Raw genomic sequence first — 19,092 nt, 5'->3', positions numbered from 1 at the left:
GTTTAGTCATTGTCGCCCGTGTTACACCCAAAGTCAGAATTCCCCCCAAGCATTGAAATCTGAAGGTCAAATCAATCTTAACCTCTTTATGGAGGCCAGTAACATGAGGTACAGGCAGAGGCCTGGAAGGGGGTCAAGAAAAATGGATGCCTGACAAAAGCAGCAGCGACTGTCAATTCCTTTAAGAAGGGGCTGGAGAAATAGTAAGATGGGAACAATGCTGGAGGTTGTAAGAAGAGGAAAGTCCTGAGAAGATTGAGTACTGTACAGGGAGGATGGGTGGGAGGGCTGTTGTTGTGGCAGGCAACAGTCCAGTGGGATTGTGTGACCGAGACGAATGAATATTCTGGAGTTTAGCTTGATTACCTTGGGGGAGCTGGGAGTATTTAAACAAAACTACCCCACGGGATGTTAAATGGATGAAGTGAGACCATAACAGAGAAACAATATATGGTCTGTGGAAGGAGTGGGCCTTTCCTTACCCTCTGAACTGAAGGGGTACTTAAAGATTGGAATAGAAGATGAAAGTAGAAGCTTTCAATTATAATGATTTATTGTTATTGTAAAAAAAAAAATCACAATAATTACTTTTGTCTGTAACAACAATGATTTCCAGTGCACTTAAAGGCAATTGTAGAAAATCCAATTGTAAAACTCTTTAGGGATTGGATAATAAATTGCTGAAGAGCCAGTGGTCCATATCTTCTTATCTTGTTGCATTGATTAGGGATTCAAATGAGATCACCTTTAGTAAGATGTCATTGTTCATTCAAACAAGCCTAATACCTTGAGGTCAATTAGTTTGCTGTATGGAGAATATTAAACCCAGAAATAACGGTTGATAGAAGTATTAGGTAGCTATCATTTAAAGCTGAATTATTGCTTTTTCTCAATCTTATGATTGACATTTGTTGAAATCCTGAAGAAAATGAGGGCTTACTGTAGACTGAGTGATCCATGGTCAGCAGTGAAGTCAAAATATTATATGAAATATCAAAGCTGGCAATAAGTGCTCCTACTACTTCATCTACAATATCGTTAGAAATAGAAAGACTGGCATTACATACCTTTCATGCCCACAGGTCATCCCAAAGCATTTTACAGCCAATGAAGTACCTTTAAAGTGCAATCACTGCTGTAACGTAGGAAACAGGACATCAAATTTGCACACAGCAAGTTTTTTTCATTCGTTCACGGGATGTGGGCGGTGCTGGCTAGGCCAGCATTTGTTGCCCATCCCTAATTGCCCTTGTTCAGAGGGTGTTTAAGAGTCAACAATTGCTCCTACAAGCAGCAATGTTATAACGACCAGCTATTCTGTTTTAGCGATCAATGTAGGCCAGAACACCTGGAAAATGGCCCTGCTCCTCTTCCAAATAGTGCCATGGGCTCTTTTACATCCACCCCAGTAGGCACTTGGGCCTTGGATTAACAGCTCATATAAAAGATGGCACCTCCAACAGTGTGGCATTCCCTCAGTACTGCACTGTAGTATCAGCCTAGATCTTGTGCTCAGCTCTCTGAAATGGAATTTGTACTCACAGCATTGTAACACAGGAGGTTGAGTGCCACCATCTGAGCCACAGCTACCAAGGGAATATTATCAATAAGGTCTTCAGCCAAGTCAACAGCTCAGGTATACAAGTCTCCCTGTCTGTACCGTACAAGAGGCATCCTCAGTTCTTGATTTGTGCCAGGTTAGTTGATATCAACCAGGGCTCAGACCTGCATTAGGGAATGGAAAATTATCCAGGGCTCTTACACCTGGTCACTCCACAGTGACCCCTGTAGAGGCACAGCCATTTACTCAGGGTAGGTGGGATTGGATTTGGGTGAGATGGTTGGTTAGGCTGCAAAGCCTCAAAACCAGTGTTTTTTGATTGGCACAGTTCAGTGCTGGTGGAGATCCAATTAAAAACAAATGGGCTACAGCGGCATTCAAATGAAGGCAATTGGAAAATCCAGGCTTCAATGTCGATACAGGGAGAGGGGATATTGTGCCAGAGGGTGACAGCTGACACTTATGGAATACTATGAAGAGTCATCCAGACTCAAAACATTAACTGTATTCCTCTCCTCAGATGCTGTCAGACTTGCTGAGTTTTTCCAGCTATTTTTGTTTTTGTTGCTTATGGAATACTGCCCTGGTTATCAGAGATTGGCCAAGAAGAAAGTGGGCAAAGAAGAGGTTTATAGGAGGCAGACTTTAACTTTTTTTTTCTCTTAATCCCTGTACATCATTAGTGTAACAACAGTGAAAGGGTGCCTCCAATGGCTACTGTGTGTATCCAGGACTCAGGACCATGCTGCACAGTCCTTTTTTATTCATTCATGGGATGTGGGCATCGCTGGCAAAGCCCATCCTTAAGTCCCCTTGGGAAGGTGGTGGTGAGCTTTTTATCAAATGAGTCGTCAAGCCGGGGAGCCTTGTTTTTTTAGCTGTTTTTTTTTAACCTGCTTATTCAGCCTCTCATTCATGTTTCGAAAATGGAAAGAGAATGTATGACCCCTTACCACCATATCTCCCAGACAGAATAGTTAATATTCTACACTTCGTACAAATACACCACAGTCTGTGTTTAAAAAGAAATAGCCCAGACCTCATTTGTATGAATAATACGGCATCATTTTGGATCATAGAAAGCCCCTCATACTAACACCAGGAGCTGGGCTCAGTCCCAAAACACTACAGCCCCCTAATCTATTATTGCTGTCGTAGCTTGATTAAAGACTACAGTTACACTGTTAACAGTGAAAAGGAGTCTGTGTGGTTAGACACTGCAAAAGCTGATTTGAAGCAAAGGTATTAAAAAGGGGATTAATGTTTGAAATGAACTGTGACAGTCAGTGAGCTGCAGTGGTGTGAGATATAATTAGTTGCATTTTTAATTCAAAGTCACCTTTGTCGATAATATAACACATTTCCATTCAGTGTTCGCAACAAATATGCAAAGGGATAGGCTTCCCCCATTCATTTGCTGCATTAAACTTGCTCTTGTCGGGCCTTGCCTCTGTTGATCTCCACGGCAGCACCAGGCCAACTGTGCTGACAATGCCCTGCGGCCATGGATTGGCCTTTTATTCAGTTTAGTCCTGTGGTTCAGGACAAGGCCCTGAACATAAGATGCCCTAATGTATGGGTCACTGATAACATGCGACTACAGCCACACTGTAATCACACCCTTGCTTTGCTTTCTTGTCCCTCTCGCTCCCCAACACCAGGCACCGAGATAAAACTGTGCATCTCTTGATTTGAGGGAAGGGGAACGTGCAGGCTCAGTGCCTGAGGAATGTGGTGACACAACTTGAAGGAAGAGAGAAAGCTACCAAGTGGGAGTGGTTTTGGGAAAGATGGTGATTAAAAGGGACAATGCCAGCAGAGAAGACCAGCAGCCATGAAAATAAAAATCAAGCCTAATTGGAGCTTCGAAGGATGAATCATCCACTGGATCATGTGTGGAACTCAGTGTTGTAATGGCTGGTATCAATTAGATCAATAGCCTGGTGTTTTGTTGAGTGATGAAGGTTTTCACAAGAGTTTCATTCTCTCGGAATTTATCTGTAGTTGTCTTCCTCAAGATCACGCGGATTGGGTAGAGTTCATAGTATAGCAAAATGACGTGTGGAGGGAATAGGCCAGATGGAACAACTGACCTTTCTAATTCCATACTCATGATAAAGCTGCCAGTGGCATTCACATACAAAAATGAGAGAAAGCCCTTCACTTGGCGTATCCTCCAATAATTTACTCTCTCAGCCTGTCATCCAGAGCCCTTTCCCTTAACTCTACTACCTCACCTGCAGCTTAATCCAACTGCTGATAATCTTGCACCCTGCGGATAAATAATAATAACTGTTTTATTACTAATTCCCAAATGAAGTTGCGTGTGTTGCTTTGTTTTAATCTGAAACGTCTCTTTCCATTTTTAGAAAGGTCTCCACATCGGCCTATTCTTCAGGCGGGACTGCCTGCAAACCAGTCAGTGGTTGTGGGCAGCGACGTGGAATTCCATTGCAAGGTCTTCAGTGATGCACAGCCGCACATCCAGTGGCTTAAACATGTGGAAGTCAATGGCAGCAAACTGGGGCCAGATGGAGCTCCGTACGTCATGGTGCTGAAAGTAAGTAACAGGATTGTTGAGCAGCACAGCAGATAAACATGGCAATCAATAATTCCATCTGTGCTCTGTGGCATTCACCTGCACAATGTGAAAGTGTAATTATTACTCACAACTATTCAAGGATTTGACGATCACTTGTGTTTCTATGGCATCTTTATCATAGAAAAACGTCCCAAAGTGCTTCACAGGAACATTAACAGACAAGAGCCAAAGAGATGATATTAAGAGAATTGACTAAAGATGGGGGAGGGTCAAAGAAATCAGCTTTTTAAAAAATAAATTTATTCATTCAAGGGATGTGGGCTTCACTGGCTGGGCCAACATTTATCATCCATCCCTAGTTACCCTTGAGAAGGTGGTGGTGAGCTGCCTTCTTGAACCGCTGCAGTCCATGTGGTATAGGTACACCTGCAGTGCTATGAGAATTTGATGAGAGTCTTAAAGGAGAAGAGAGAGGTGGAGAGGTTTAAGGAGGGAATTCCAGAGATGAGGGCCTGGGTGGCTGAAAGGCAGGAGTGTGTTGGAGCTGCACAAGAGGTGAATGTTAGAGGAAAGCTGGGTTCTCAAAGAGTTGTGAGGCTGGAGAAGGTTACACGAGTAAGGCAGGAATGAAGCCATGGGGGGGATTTGAACACAAGGATGTGAATTTTAAATAATAAAAGTATTGCCAAGCTTAAATGACTGTTCTCCTGATGGGTGAGTGAGTGAATGCATCACCCAGTGTTTTTTTTAATTCATTTATGGGATGTGGGCTTCGCTGGCTGGGCCAGCATTTATTGCCCATCCCTAGTTGCCCTTGAGAAGGTGGTGGTGAGCTGCCTTCTTGAACCGCTGCAGCCCATGTGATGTAAGTACACCCACAGTGCTGTTAAAGAAGGGAGTTCCAGGATTTTGACCCAGTGACAGTGAAGGAACAGTGATATATTTCCAAGTCAGGATGGTGAGTGACTTGGAGAGGGACTTCCAGGTGGATGTCTTTCCATCTACCTGCTGTCCTTGTCCTTTTAGGTGGTAGTGTTCAATGACATTATTCAATGTTACACTGAACCAAACACAGCAGAAGGTCTGTAGCTCATCATCTAGCCCAAGCTGATCTCAGCCAGTGACAGTGAATAACAATCAGGAGTAAGTGCTTTAAATTTCCGCAACCTGGTTCTGTGATGCTGAGTCTGCTCATAGCTTCCCCACTGCTACCTTTAGCTAAGCCAACACAGACAAAGAATTAAACCCCAAACCATCCTTTTGCTATGTGTTTGTTTGTGCGCCCAATTGCACTGATCCTCAAACAAGAAGTATGAGCACTTGGGAAAGGCAGCGAAGAGTTGAAACTCGTTCTGTTTGCAAATTTTTCAAGGACGGAAGAACAGCAATTCAGTCCAGAAAATGGGAAATCAAATCTCCTTGAGCATTAGATGAAATCATGGAGTCAATTAGATCAATAGCCTGGTGTTTTGTTGAGTGATGAATGTTTTCACAAGAGTTTCATTCTCTTGGAATTTATCTGTAGTTGTCTTCCTCAAGATCACGTGGATTGGGTAGAGTTCATAGTATAGCAAAATGACGTGTGGAGGGAATAGGCCAGATGGAACAACTGACCTTTCTAATTCCATACTCATGAGTATGGAATTCCCCAGAGTTCCCCCAGAAGAACTGTAAAAGCCTCCCGAATCCCAATCGTGAAAATGCAGTTTGATACGCCGAACAGCATAAACTAATGGACTTGCTGATTTTCTGTTCCAGTAAAGTAAGCTTTTATCTGGGGCGTGGTGGCAGTGTCAGTGGCCACCAGTCTCACAGTGAGATATTTACTGACCGCACTGCCTGACATTGCAACTTTCCATCTATCTGCACATTGCCCTATCAACGTGATTTTCCCTTTTTTTAAAAATTGCCCGGAGTCCTGCCCAGCCCAGCTGGGAAGACTGGATACACACTGAGGTTTACAGTGGGACCATGATTCTCATACCCTTGTTATAGTAAAACAAACCGCAGGAAAGACTTTAAGCCTCTGCTTATCCCCTATTTTTTGAGCTGGCTGGCAAGATGCTTGTGTCTGTGGATTCAGTGCAGCCACTTTGAGCTGCTGTGTTGTTTAACCAAGTTCCCCTTAAACCTGGGATCAGAGAAGATAATAGCAAAAAAGCAAGGGGTGTGGAGGGGTGGTAGGGGGACATAGCAGAGTGAGTGTGGAATGTGCACAGTGAGCACAAAGAGGATTTTCAAATAGACGCAAGGCAAACAATGGCATCACGTGGATTTAACAGCCCTGCCAGGAATGAAGACCACTGGCCTGGAACTAAACAGCTTTCTCTTTAAGAGAAGTCAAAAGGGATAAGAAAAAAAAATTCGTCTGTAAAAACAGGGCTGAAACAGTGCTTCAGTGCGGCTTGTCATTCTGAGACTGATTTGAAATTTTGGGGCGGCAAGTAGCATGGAAATTCATGGCATGTTGGGTCCTCTGAAATCAGGCACCTTATTGTTCAGGAATCAGCCCAATACTTTCTATACAAACAAGTTGAATCCTGCTTAAAAGGTGTGACACCTTCGTGAAAAAGTGCTTGGTATTTGTGATTTATAAATGACATAATGCTGTAAGATGCTGCCAGATGCACCATAGCAAGTACAATCTTACTCACTCCCCAAGCAAGGAGCATTGTCTCAAGTACCTTGCAAACCGTGCCTGTTAATCGTGCTTTCGGTTGCACAAGGTCTGAGGATCGGTTTCAGCTGCTTAGAGATCATCGATGATGTAGCACTCCATTGCTGTGTTACATAATATCATGGAATAATATTATGTAATACTATGTTGGTTGTGGGTAGCCATCTTTCCTCTGAGTCAGAGCATCGTGGGCACAAATGCCACTCCAGATACTTGAGCACAAAATCCAGGCTGACACTCCAGTGCAGTACTGGGGGAGTGCTGTGTTGCAGTTTCAGGCAGGATGTTAAACCCAGGCCTTGTCTGCCCTCTCAGGTGGATGTAAAAGTTCCCATGGGACTAGTCGGAGAAGAGCAGGGGAATCCTGACCAATATTTATTGCTCCACGAACATTGCTTAAATGGATTATCAGGTTATTATCACATTACTGGTTATGGGACCTGGCTGTGTGCAAATTGACAGCCACGTTTCCTACACTGCAGTAGTGACATAACTTTTACAATGTACTTCATTTGCTGTAAAGCCCTTTGGGATGTCTTGAGATCATGAAAGGTGCTATATAAATGCAAGTTCTTTTACAAGTAAGACAAGTAACTTAACCTCTAACATGACATATGGTATTAACAAAAGTGACAATGAAGCTGACAGATTGTTATAAAAGTCCCACCTGCCTCCTTCCTTTAGGGGAGGAAACCTGCCACCCTTACCCAGCTCTGGCCAGTATGTGACTCCAGCTTCACACCAACATGATTGATTCATAACTGCCCTCTGAAGTGGCATCAAGCCATCACCTTCTCAGGGATGGGCAATAAATGTCAATCTTGTCAGAAACAACCACATCCTGAGACTGAATTTTTTTTAAAATCGTGTGAGCTTGCACACTGCATATTGCTATCCAGCCGCTGCGGCCTCCCATCAAGTGGCTCGGAGGCAGTGGAACCACTGAGTGGATCTGAGAACTGACCAGTTGCTGCAAACAATTGGCTTTCACCCCTCCACCCCTGCCCGGTAATCAGCTAAGTAGCATTCTCTCTGGGGCCGGTGATTCCCAATCTAACTAATGAAAAGAGATGGGGAGAGGAGATAGTGATGGGGGGGAAGGGCTAGAGGTGGGGGTGGGGAAAGCCTGGAAAGTGGAACACCTGCTCCTCTCTTGCCCGGAGGGGCTTGTTTGATGTTGTAAAGGCTCATTTATAGAGTGTGGCAGATGGCAACAGAAACAGGGCCCTGGAGCTCATGTTAAAAAAAAACTGAGTGATTTCCCCTCCCACCCCATGCTTTGCACAACACGCTGCTCAATGAGCAGATAACCTGAATAATGGAAAGCATTTTACAAATGTATTGGTTTGGCATCCCAAAGAATTAAAGGAACATGACCATACTGAGAGTTTATTAAATGTGCTTGTGCAATGTCAGGCAGGTCACTCATTTTGTGCCTGTGAGAAATATATTTTGTGCTTATTCAAAATTACTATTATCCAACCTCTCCCCCACTAAACCCCCCCCCCCCCCCAACTGATAAAAGGCAGACCCGAAGCCATAATGCCATAGGATGAACTATACTGGCGGAAAATTAACATTCTGCAATAAGAAATCTAGAACGTGTGACAAAGGCCCTTTAAATGTGGGGCTCAACTGTCCGGACATAGAATATTTCTGGCCTCCGGGACCACTTACGGGTCCGTAACCCGGCAGCCAGAGCAGTGCGCCCTCCCCGGGTCAATTTTCCAAAAGGTGACCAGTTAGCCTTCAGGTTTGCTGTTCCATTAAGGATGGCAGGAGGTTTGAGGAGGAGGGTGGCCCAATCAGCGTTACTTCACAGCGCCTGGACTGTCTGTGAGGCAAAAGCCTCAAAGGAAGCTGGAGCGAAATGGCCGCAAGAAAGTCCCAAGGGAGCCAGCAGCCCTCTCAGCGCGCTGAGCGCAGTTTCTCGGAGCTGCTTTCGCCGTGGCCAGCCTCTGCCCGCGGATACCCCCAGCCTTGCCGTTTGCCCCATTAAACGGTCAGATTGCAGCTTACCTCCGCGCTGCTCTGACCTCGCGTGGTGCAGCTGCCTTCGCTGAATAGCCGAGGCTCTGACACAGCGTGGGGCCTTGTGCGACGCTATCACAAATGTGGAAATTTGCTGGCACTTGCCCATTTAGGAAGCTTGAATTTGATTCCCTGCCACTGCCGGACGAGTTGCCATCGCTGCACAGAAGCCGCCTCCGGGGAAGAGGCAGGAGGCAGGGACGCAAAAGGGAAACGGGTGCAACGCATCTTTTTCTTCTGATCTTGCTCCTCCTCCCCCTCCGAACCCACCTCCAAGGGCCCCGTTTAAAATCCCCTCCCAGCAGGGGCACCAATGTCTGCACTTTGATGGGGCTCCATTTAATTTTCTGTGGGTTCCGCTGGCATTAAAACTTTTTGCAGTGAAATCTGCTCCCTTCAGTGGCAGAGCCTGGGCAGGAAAATGAAGGCCTGAAATGAGGCCTGAGCGCAGGCTGGCCAATCTGGATTGGGCCCTGAGGATCAAGCCTCCGGCCTCAATCTCGCCTGCAGACTGAGGAACTGGATGTGTTCACCTGCTGGTTTAGGGGTTCTTTTCTCTTGCGTGGGCGAGTGGGATCATCCGTCAGACTTAATATTAGAAAGCCGCACTTTCCCCCTTTCAGCCGCGGCGGCTTGTTAACCTGTCTCAACCACATCACCATGTAGGTCTGGAGTGAGGCCCTTTGGTGTCATTTGGATTCAGCCCCAGAATTAAAGGAATGACGTTTATTTGTTTGAAACCCAAAAAAAACGGGAACGTGCCTGGGCTTTTTTCCCCTCCGTAATTAAGGATCCATCAATAGTACATTAGGAATGATGCTTTGCGGTGTATAATTTTCGAGAATGTGATTCCGGAAGAAGATTGTTCATTAGAGATTCCAAAAATGATCAAGCTAGAGCAGGAGATCCCAACAAGGCAGGAATCAATGCCAATGGTATGGCTATAATAAGATTTCACTGTCGTCCATTTAATATTCAATCAAAGCAAGGAGGCATCTCCAGGCAGGATGCCTATTAAAACTGGGTTTACCTGGGAGGTCTGAGGTGGGATGCAACTCGACTGCCTTCAGTGCTGCAAACAGGTAGTCCCAATGTGTGGTGGGCCACCCCCAAAATAGCCCACCCCCCTCGTACCAGCCCTCAAAGGAAGGGAATAATCAGATGGAGTTTTTAAGCTTCTTCCCTAATAATAAATGTTTACCAAAAGGTCACATGCCTACCAATATTTGTATTCTTTCATGGCATGTGGGCATCATTGGTTAGACCAGCCCTAATTGCCCTTCTGAAGGTGGTGGTGAGCTGCCTTCTTGAACCGCTGCAGTCCATGTGGTGTAGGTACACCCACAGTGCTGTTAGGAAGGGAGTTCCAGGATTTTGACCCAGCGACAGTGAAGGAGCAGCGATATATTTCCAAGTCAGGACGGTGAGCGGCTTGGAGGGGAACATGCAGGTGGTGGTGTTCCCATGTGTCTGCTGCCCTTGTCCTTCTAGACGGGACATCTCCAGCTAACAATGGGACAGGTAGGCCAAGGGGGCAAGATAAGTTCACTGCCGAGTTTATTTTATTAAATAACGCCACCACTCCCCGCCACTCCATCCAGTGGTCTCCATTCGTGAATGTCTACTGCTACCATTGGCTGTAGCCTTGCTGTGGAGCTGCATCTGAACCTACTGATCTGTTCTGTGTGATCTATTCTTGCAGTCGTGGATAAGTAATACCGCTGAAGCGGACGCTAAACTCATTCTTTACAATGTGACAGAACAGGATGAGGGCGAGTATCTGTGTAGAGCCACCAATTTCGTTGGCATGGCTGAAAAGCTGCACTGGCTGTACGTCAACAAACCGAAACCAGGTAAACGCAAAACTCTGTCCCAGGCCTCGAATCCCTGAGGGCGACCTTTAACCTCCAGCCACCGCTCCCCGCCACCATCGCCAGTCCAATGTGGAGCAAGAAAATCCCTTGTATGTTACTGAACTCAACTGCTGCAAGCTGCCAACCAATCACCAGTAACCTTTCCTCTTCTTCCCTGCTATGCATAGAAAGAGAACCCCTCTCTGCTGCCCTTTGCTGTGGAAAAAATTCCTACAATACAGAGGATTGCATTCCACCTTTTGCTCTTTTCCTACCATGATCCCCTTTTGCTCACTCTCACTTTTCCTAATTTAAAGACTATCACATTGAATAACCAATGGCTGCTCTTAAATATCACCCCCTGCTGTTCTGTTTAACAGTGCTGTCTTTCTTGTCCACCCCTTTCTTTCCCTCCGCCTGCTGCGACTATTTCTGGAAAAAAAAATCCTTTCTTATTAAACCTGACTTTGAAGCAATCCAGCATATTGTGGGTCAATTTCTTCCCCCCCCCTCCCCCCCACCCTTCAAGTTCAAACACTTGTTTTTGCTCTTGCATGCCTAATAATGGGACAGAGAGAGTGAGAGCCTGGTGAAGGGAACTCTTGACTAATGTGCAGGTCGCGGAGCTAGGAATGTCTATCATGTTGCACCATTCTGGAGCAGGATGGAACGTTCTACGTGTGCTTGAACTTGCTTTCAGGTCTGTGGTGTGCAGGGACTTTTACTGAGGTGCTGCGGGTCAAACCTACCTTATTGTCTCCTCTCCCTTCATTTTCTTCTATCCTGTTTGGTTTCCTTTTTTTTTTGTAGACTGCTGGTATTAACACAACGGATAAGGAAATAGAAATTCTGTACTTGCGAAATGTTACTTTTGAGGATGCAGGGGAGTATACCTGTTTGGCTGGTAATTCTATTGGGTATTCGCATCACTCTGCATGGTTGTCCGTTCTGCCAGGTATTTCTGCTCTTTCACATTCTCTCTTGTGATTATCGTGTAATGTTTCTTTCTTCAAAATGGGAAGATTGTGATGTATTTTGTTCTTTTAATCACACGTATTTTAAATAGAAGTCTCACCATCAGTATCCATTTTTTGTTAAATACTTCCCAATTCTATCTCTTAAAGGTGCAGTTTTTCCCATTATTTCCCATTATTCCAACCACTAACCTCCCTCCCACCCCACACACACCAAAATGTCATGTGTAAACAGTGAGTATCAGATGGCTATTCAACCTGCAGCAAGGTGAGCAGCCAGAGCCGTTAACTCTTCTGTTCCCTCTTCCCTAGGCCAGAGAGGTTGAGAACAATTTAATGTTGATGTCCGCCAATCTTCCTAAGCACATCTTGATTGGGATTGAACCTGGGCACCTCATGATGTTCACAGCCCAGTTCTCTCTCCCTCACACACACACACACATTCACACGCACACACACACACACACCTCACACACCACAGTGCCCCTTCTAGAGAAAATATTGAAAAAAATTGGTGATCACCTCAGCTTTTTATTTTACATTTGTGTGTGTGTGTTTGTGAGTTTCTTCCCTCCCCCAAATTTAAATCAATCGGTCAGTGGGAGCTGACATGATTTGGGAAGCTCAATGATAGGAGAAATCAAATCTCTATTGTAACATACTGAAATGATGGGCTTGCTGAGACACCCAGGAACTTTATCACCACTGATGTATCTTCCTTTGTCTAGTGTCAGTCTGAACGACCTTGAGCTCAGACACTGGCAGGGATCCACCCTTCTGAGCTGAGTAAAGTGATAATCTTGTCTTGGGATATGAGGGGTAAACACTATCCCATGAAGTTTACTCGGCTCCTTTCCAATGTCAGGCTCACCAATTCCCCCCAGGCCGGTTTCCTGTTTGCCACCGTGTGGACATATATTTTTGAAGAGAAAGGATCCAGATGGTGAAAATTTCTGTTTGAATGCAAACTGATGAAAAAAATTATGCTTTTCAAGCGCAATGATTTTGCCAGCTTGTTTTCAATAACTTAAAGGGTAACACCGCATAATAACGCAAAGGCTCCACTCCTGTCGGAATATGGACTGAAAATTGAACATTTCAATTGGGTTATGACTGGAGGTAAAATGAAATACAATAATGTAATAAATTCATAAACCAGACTCGTTCACTAATTACTGTGTGGTTTCCATGACAGTGCAATCTCTGTTCACTGCCATATCAGAAAGGATACCTTATCATAAGAGGGACAGTCCCTCCTTATAGTCCAGAAGGCATACGTGTGACAACAAGTAAAATGCCAGTTAATAAAATGAAACTCTCTGTAGGCCTATTCACCAAGAAAAGGAAATACCAATAGTGAAAGTAGCTGGGCAATGAGCTGATGTTTCACACAAAGCATTTGTTTTGTTACTTCTCATGGACAACCTGGAAGACAGTGAATAGGAGGATGGAAAATGGAGGTCGCACTGTGAATGTGACCATTTTATCTGAATGTTTGTGAAAAACTTTCACAGTTCACTGAAATTAGATGAATAGCAGGAGCCTGACAGGCTCGCCTACACTCACCCAGTAGAAATATTTCATAATAAATAAACAAACACCGCTGTAGCCTATTTGAACATTTCTAATGGGATTTTATTTGAAAAAGCTTCAAGTCCCTCAAGGTACTGTCTTTGGCATATCTGAGAACTGACGCCAAGAGTACAGGCACTCACCCCTTTACAGTAATAGCTCTGATCCTTCAGGCACAATGCCAGGAGACAGGCCAAAACTTTCTTAGATACAAGTTTATGTGAAACACAGCATATTGCCCAGATAAAATGGTTTTTGATTTTTTAAAATTTTAATTGTTAATATTAACATATGGATGAAGTAATCAATTATGTATACTTGTATTTATTATGTAATTCATTTGATTTTTACACATTGGTATTTGGCTATGCGCTTCTGGTGACTGAATTTCATACGTGCAATGCTCAGTTTCACCGCTAGATGGTGCATCTCTTTACCTGTACATTCTGATGCCACACTCAGCCCCATTGCTTCTTCCTTCAGCCTCTGTGGTCACTTGGAAATGTCAAAGTATCACAAATGTTCAGAATTAAAGGGAGACCAATTTACGTGTAGTCTATTTATCATGGGTAATATTTTTCCACTAACATTTTGCTGGCTAATTTAAGGCCTGCCACATTATTAACAGATAATTTCCATTAGTGTTCTAATTTCTTCTCTTCAATATGCAATCAGAATCAGTCAAGTTGACAATATCTTGAGCCTTGCACTATTATAAAGTTATCTTGGGGCAGACCACACAATGTGTAGAAAGGGTTATTTTTTTAGAAATATTGTTTTTGCCCATCAATTCTCTTCTTTCCCTCCTCTTCTGAAGTCTTCCACTTGCTGTTGAAGTATGTTTCCAAGGGCTGAGCTCGTGACTCCACCCACCCCCCCCCCCACCCAGTACTTCACCAAAGTAGCCAATCATTGCCAGTGAGTGGTAAATGCATATTCAATCGTGATGGGCAGCATGTGAGCCAGATCCTGTCTGTACAACATCACGTGAACACGCTCCCAGCAAGAGTTCTACGTTCACTGAACAGCAACCAGTAGAAGCTTGGCAGGTTTTTCTTCCCTGACCCACTGGCATTCCCAATTGTAACATCCTGACAACTGCTTAGCTGAACAGCAGAAGATCAAACCTGGGGACCTCCCAGGTCTGTTCAACATGTAAACTCTCTGTGTTTAGTGAAAACCATCTGATTTGATTTTTAACACCAGCGGACTCTGCCTGCTGTGCAGCCGGCTCTGAGCCACACACACCAGGTTTAATTTCCTGGGGAGTGCTGAGTTAGCTGACCTCCACCTTGGCGTTGGCATGGCTGAACTCAGTACCCCGAGTTAATTATTGGAAAAGTGCCCGGGGTTCCCGATCCTGATCACAGTATCAGAGTGGGTGAATGTTGGATAATAGGGTGAGGGCCATTGTATCCTCCACAGTTAAGGTACCCTGGTGACACACAGATAACAGCCACTGGGTAGAGAACTGGAGGATGACCTACACTGTAAGGCTGTGCCCCAGCAAGATAGTAATGGAAAAGCAAGGGCACAGGGAGGAGAGCTAATTAGTAAGAAAGATAAAAATCATAGCTTTTTGAACAGGATTTTGCCTCCTTGAATCCATTTGTGTCTTTTCCTTTGGCTAAGTGACCACAAGGGTAATTGTACTTTTGGACAGTTATTGTCAGAATACACTGTGTGTGCTTAAAGAAGTAAATCACAAAGTAAATTGGACTCTCCTCCCTCGAGAATTTTCTGACCGAGCATTATCTGTTGGCACACAGAAGCCCCAAAGCCCTGTATTTTAACTTGTTTCTCACAATATTTCCCCTGCAGCGGAAGACTTGGTGAAGGAGGATGATTCTGGCTCAGTCTATGCTGATGTCCTCATCTATGTGACGGGCTGTGTCCTTATCATACTGACTGTTATTATAGTGATCATGTGCAGAATGAGAACATCTTCAAAGAAAACCCTGAACCCACCTCCAGTGCAGAAACTCTCCAAGTTCCCGCTGAAGAGACAGGTAACAGAAAGTAGATACAAGAGTTTGGAGCGTATTGTAGACCAGCTTTTTTTAAAGGTGAATTCGACTGTACTTCTCCATGCACTTTTTTGTTTTGTTGATTTTTCATATTGCTTGCTCCCCCCCACAAAAAAAAACCTTCAGCTCTAACCTTGATCGCCTCTTAATTAGATCAAGGAAAATTCACGTTTGTCTTTTTACAATACCCAAGCCACCATCACCACCCGAGTGGCTGCTTGCTTCATGGCTGATGGCTGTCTCGTGAACTGCCATGTTTAAAAACAGGAGTCCCCTTTTTTGCAACGTTCCAGATTAGAGGATGGATTTTGCAGCAAAAATACTCTATATATTCAGCAGCAGGGACCTTAGTACCCCTGAGTTAGGAAGGGGGAAACTATCCCACCACCGAATCCTAATCATTACCAGATGACCCACTCCCTTTGCCAGAAGCACATGTGTGTAGACAAACAGGGCTGGATTTTCAGTCACCCATGGGGGTCAAGTCGGGTGTGGGCGCACTTTGAAAATAGTGTTCCCGGATGGTGTGTCTGTCTTCCGGCTCCTCAGAAACACACTGCAATTTTCAAAGGGAGGGGACCGGCAACCCGCTTGCCTCCAATTAACCCACTGTTAAGCTCAGTGAAGAGCTTCTTAATGGGCTCAAGAGGGACAGAAAGAAACTTTCATAAGAGACGGACAGGAAGAGCAGAAGGTCTGCGACATGCTGCTGCAGAGCTGTCGGGAGCACTGCAGGGAGCCATTATTGGTTGTGGCTGCTGATATCAAAAGGGAAAGTCAAACCGAGGTGCTCATGCAGTGGCACAAAGTTGCCTTTGCTGATTAAGTACTGGATCGGCGAGTATTTGGGCACTTGGCTGCACTGTGAGGCTGTGGCCCTCTGCTCCCCTGCCTGTTACAATCCACAAGGCAACAGCAAACTCAGTCATGGCTGCTGAATGTCTTTTGATCATTACACCCTGGAGTCAGTTCCTGCCTTCAGGCAGCACTCGACACCATAATTGGATGCTGAGCCCGCCTCTGGCCCAATTAGGGTCTGTGTGTATCAAAATAGCATCCCAGAGTCAGGACCTAGAAATGATCCAGGTCATCAAAAATCCAGTCCACAGTGAGGACTGGATTAGGTTTGGGTGTCATGCTCAGACAGTCCAGCAGTCTGCAGGCAGTCACCTGCTATATCATGGATTATATCATTTCTGAGGTAAATGGTGCCTGTGGGATTCTCCCAGTAAGCAGTCACTAAACCCTGGTCTGAGGGAGTGGAGAAACAATGGGTGAAGAGATGCCTTTGCGGTTGGTGGTTTTGGGATGCAGATTTTGGATGATCATCTCGATCATTAGGTGCTGACATGAAGTTATCACTCTTGCTCTAAGATTCTGCTGAGCTCTGACAGATGAAATATGAATGGAGAGTAACACTATAGCTGAGGTTTATTAACAATGGTGGGGCTGCTGTCTGTTCAGTTTAAGACTGTCACACAGACAATATTCAGAATCACAGAATTATTATGGTGCAGAAAGAGACCATTTCGCCCATTGTGTCTCTCCTGTTACTCAAACGTTACTGTGCCCTGGTCCAAGCATTTCCATTTCCATGTTGAAATATAAGTGACCCAGAAATGCGACATTCTGGTTGTTTGAATGCTTGTTGGACATACACAGCCTGTGAGTTAACTCTTTCACTCTGGTGTTGTCTAATATATCTGTTAGCTGGAGCAGACTGAGACACAAGCTACTGGCTCAAAATGTAAGAGAACCAATGACTGAATAACAATGGGCTTCATTCTGCACAACAGAATAAATAAAACCTGCTCCACACATCTGCCAGTCTCTCCTCCGTTCCCTGATGGAATCCAGCATTGGAAGAATGTCAAATAATAATATAATCAATTGAAGGGAATTGGTTGGTATAATGCCCTTAAAGTTTGTTTTTTTAGTTACTGGTCTGCCACCTCAATCCCTCCTCCAGCTTAAGTTCAGATTTGCTAGTAATTTGTGGTGGTTGGTAACAAATTTGAATTATTTTTCACTCAAGCAGGTGTCCTTGGAGTCGAACTCCTCCATGAACTCCAACACGCCATTAGTGAGAATTGCCCGCCTCTCCTCCAGCGATTCACCAATGTTGGCCAACGTCTCTGAGCTGGAGCTCCCAGCTGATCCCAAGTGGGAGTTTCAACGTCCAAGGTGAATTTTACACCCAGACTGTACCACTAAACATCGGCCAGTTTGATAGCATTCTTGCAGTCGGTTTCTTTCACCGTTTATCCTCAACGGATCTTTTCTGTCCCCTAGACTGACTTTGGGAAAACCGCTTGGCGAGGGCTGTTTCGGTCAGGTGGTTATGGCAGAGGCCATTGGGATCGAGAAGGACAAGCCCAACAAGCCTATCACCGTCGCTGTTAAGATGCTGAAAGGTAAGCACATGCAGGCTGGCAGCAGCTAGACTGCACCATTATGTGAAGCTGGTATGGATTGGGAAGGCCATTATCTAGTTTCACAGAACAGGCTGTACCCATCATCTTTCACATGGGGAGGCTGAGACTAGCTTCAGGGAGGGAAGGCAAACATTAGCAGCTGACTCACTTTGGGCATAATCTTGAGCAATTTCATTTCTCCTGTTGTCTTCCCTTTTCTTCAGAGGACCAACTCTATCTGTGTTGGTTGCCTTCTGATTCCTTAACTAATGGGAGATTTGTTCTCTACAAACCTCGATAGGGACTTATGGTAGGATACTCAACCGTGGCTTATTGTCTTTGATCCATAGATTGTCACACACGGAAGGCCGTGAGCATATTTCAAAGTCTCCAAACTACAAGTTAGAACTTTGGTTTAGCTAACATGGAATGCACACACTTCTCATGAGGGCAAATGCCACTTAGGCATAAGTTGGCAGTACCAGAGGTTGGGGCACAGTAAATGTACTGCATTGTTGCAAATGTTAAGTAGGAAATGGAGGGGTATAGTTCCCTGTGCACTGGTCACCTTTTTGTTGCTTGTCTTGTCAGCTAATGTGAATAGGTTATTCAACTGTGGGAGCATCACAGCCAATCTCCATCTTGTGTGCAAATCAGGAGGAGGAAGTCTGGCTCAGTCCTTCCCCCTCTCCCTCATACAGTTGTATCATCCCTTACCTCTACCTGTTTTCCTACAACAGTCACTCCACTCCAAAAGTTATTTGTGTATTTTTTAAGCATATTGTCTCACTCACTTTTTCCCTTTGGGGAATAGTAACGAGTTTGGTGGAAGGGTTCCCGGGCTGACTATCAACCCATTTAACCAGGTCATGGACGCTCCTTCCATGGCCAACAAGCCCTGGCATGGGACTTGAACCCAGAGCTTCTGGTCCAGAGGTAGGAACGCTACCAGTGAAGGGCTTTGAGACATTTTCAGGCGATACCAAGATCATATAAATCCTATGAATGGACACAGAAGACCTTTATTAGCTCATCCATCCAGAATCACCCTACAGTTCTCCACGATGCAAAATCCAGTACTTTCTTAAATGATGCCAGTGTTTTTGCCTTCACTGCTCCATATGGAAATCCATTCCAATGTCAATCACACTCTTCTTGAAGACAAGCTTCCTGATATCAGTCCCAAACATACCTTTTACTAGTTTGGATTTGTATTTTTTCCAAACTGTTTTTAATTCTGTGTACCCCAAACATCATCTCGAAGTCATCTCTCCAGAATGAAAAACCTGAGCTTCTGCCACTTTGTTCATAGCTCAGATCCCAGCCATGAGGCGTCAAAGCTCTTCTCTGCTCTTCTCTGCACTACACCCAGGTCTTAAATGTCCTCTTTGCGTCTCAAGGACAAGCACAGTGCTGAAGTTGCAGTCTGAACAGAACACTG

General features: G+C 44.8%; 1 protein-coding gene across 8 annotated transcripts in view; it reads left to right on the top strand.

The window, feature by feature from the left end:
- The window catches only part of fgfr3 (fibroblast growth factor receptor 3), a 167,889-nt gene that overhangs the window by 127,020 nt on the left and 21,777 nt on the right, over positions 1 to 19,092 (top strand). For 3 of the 8 annotated variants that reach the window (XM_041185735.1, XM_041185745.1, XM_041185726.1), the window contains 6 exons: positions 3,931 to 4,121; positions 10,572 to 10,664; positions 11,475 to 11,619; positions 15,032 to 15,219; positions 17,273 to 17,421; positions 17,530 to 17,651. In XM_041185735.1, coding sequence (XP_041041669.1) covers positions 3,931 to 4,121; positions 10,572 to 10,664; positions 11,475 to 11,619; positions 15,032 to 15,219; positions 17,273 to 17,421; positions 17,530 to 17,651 — 888 coding nt within the window. Of the gene's footprint in view, positions 1 to 3,930; positions 4,122 to 10,513; positions 10,665 to 11,474; positions 11,620 to 15,031; positions 15,220 to 17,272; positions 17,422 to 17,529; positions 17,652 to 19,092 lie in introns of all 8 variants that reach the window. The other 5 variants (XM_041185753.1, XM_041185793.1, XM_041185783.1 and 2 more) reach the window with 5 other exon arrangements.

This window comes from Carcharodon carcharias, chromosome 1, assembly GCF_017639515.1.
Source record: "Carcharodon carcharias isolate sCarCar2 chromosome 1, sCarCar2.pri, whole genome shotgun sequence".
NCBI lineage: Eukaryota > Metazoa > Chordata > Chondrichthyes > Lamniformes > Lamnidae > Carcharodon > Carcharodon carcharias.
The sequence above is the reverse complement of the archived record's forward strand: the minus strand, read 5'-3'. Positions and strand labels throughout refer to the sequence as shown.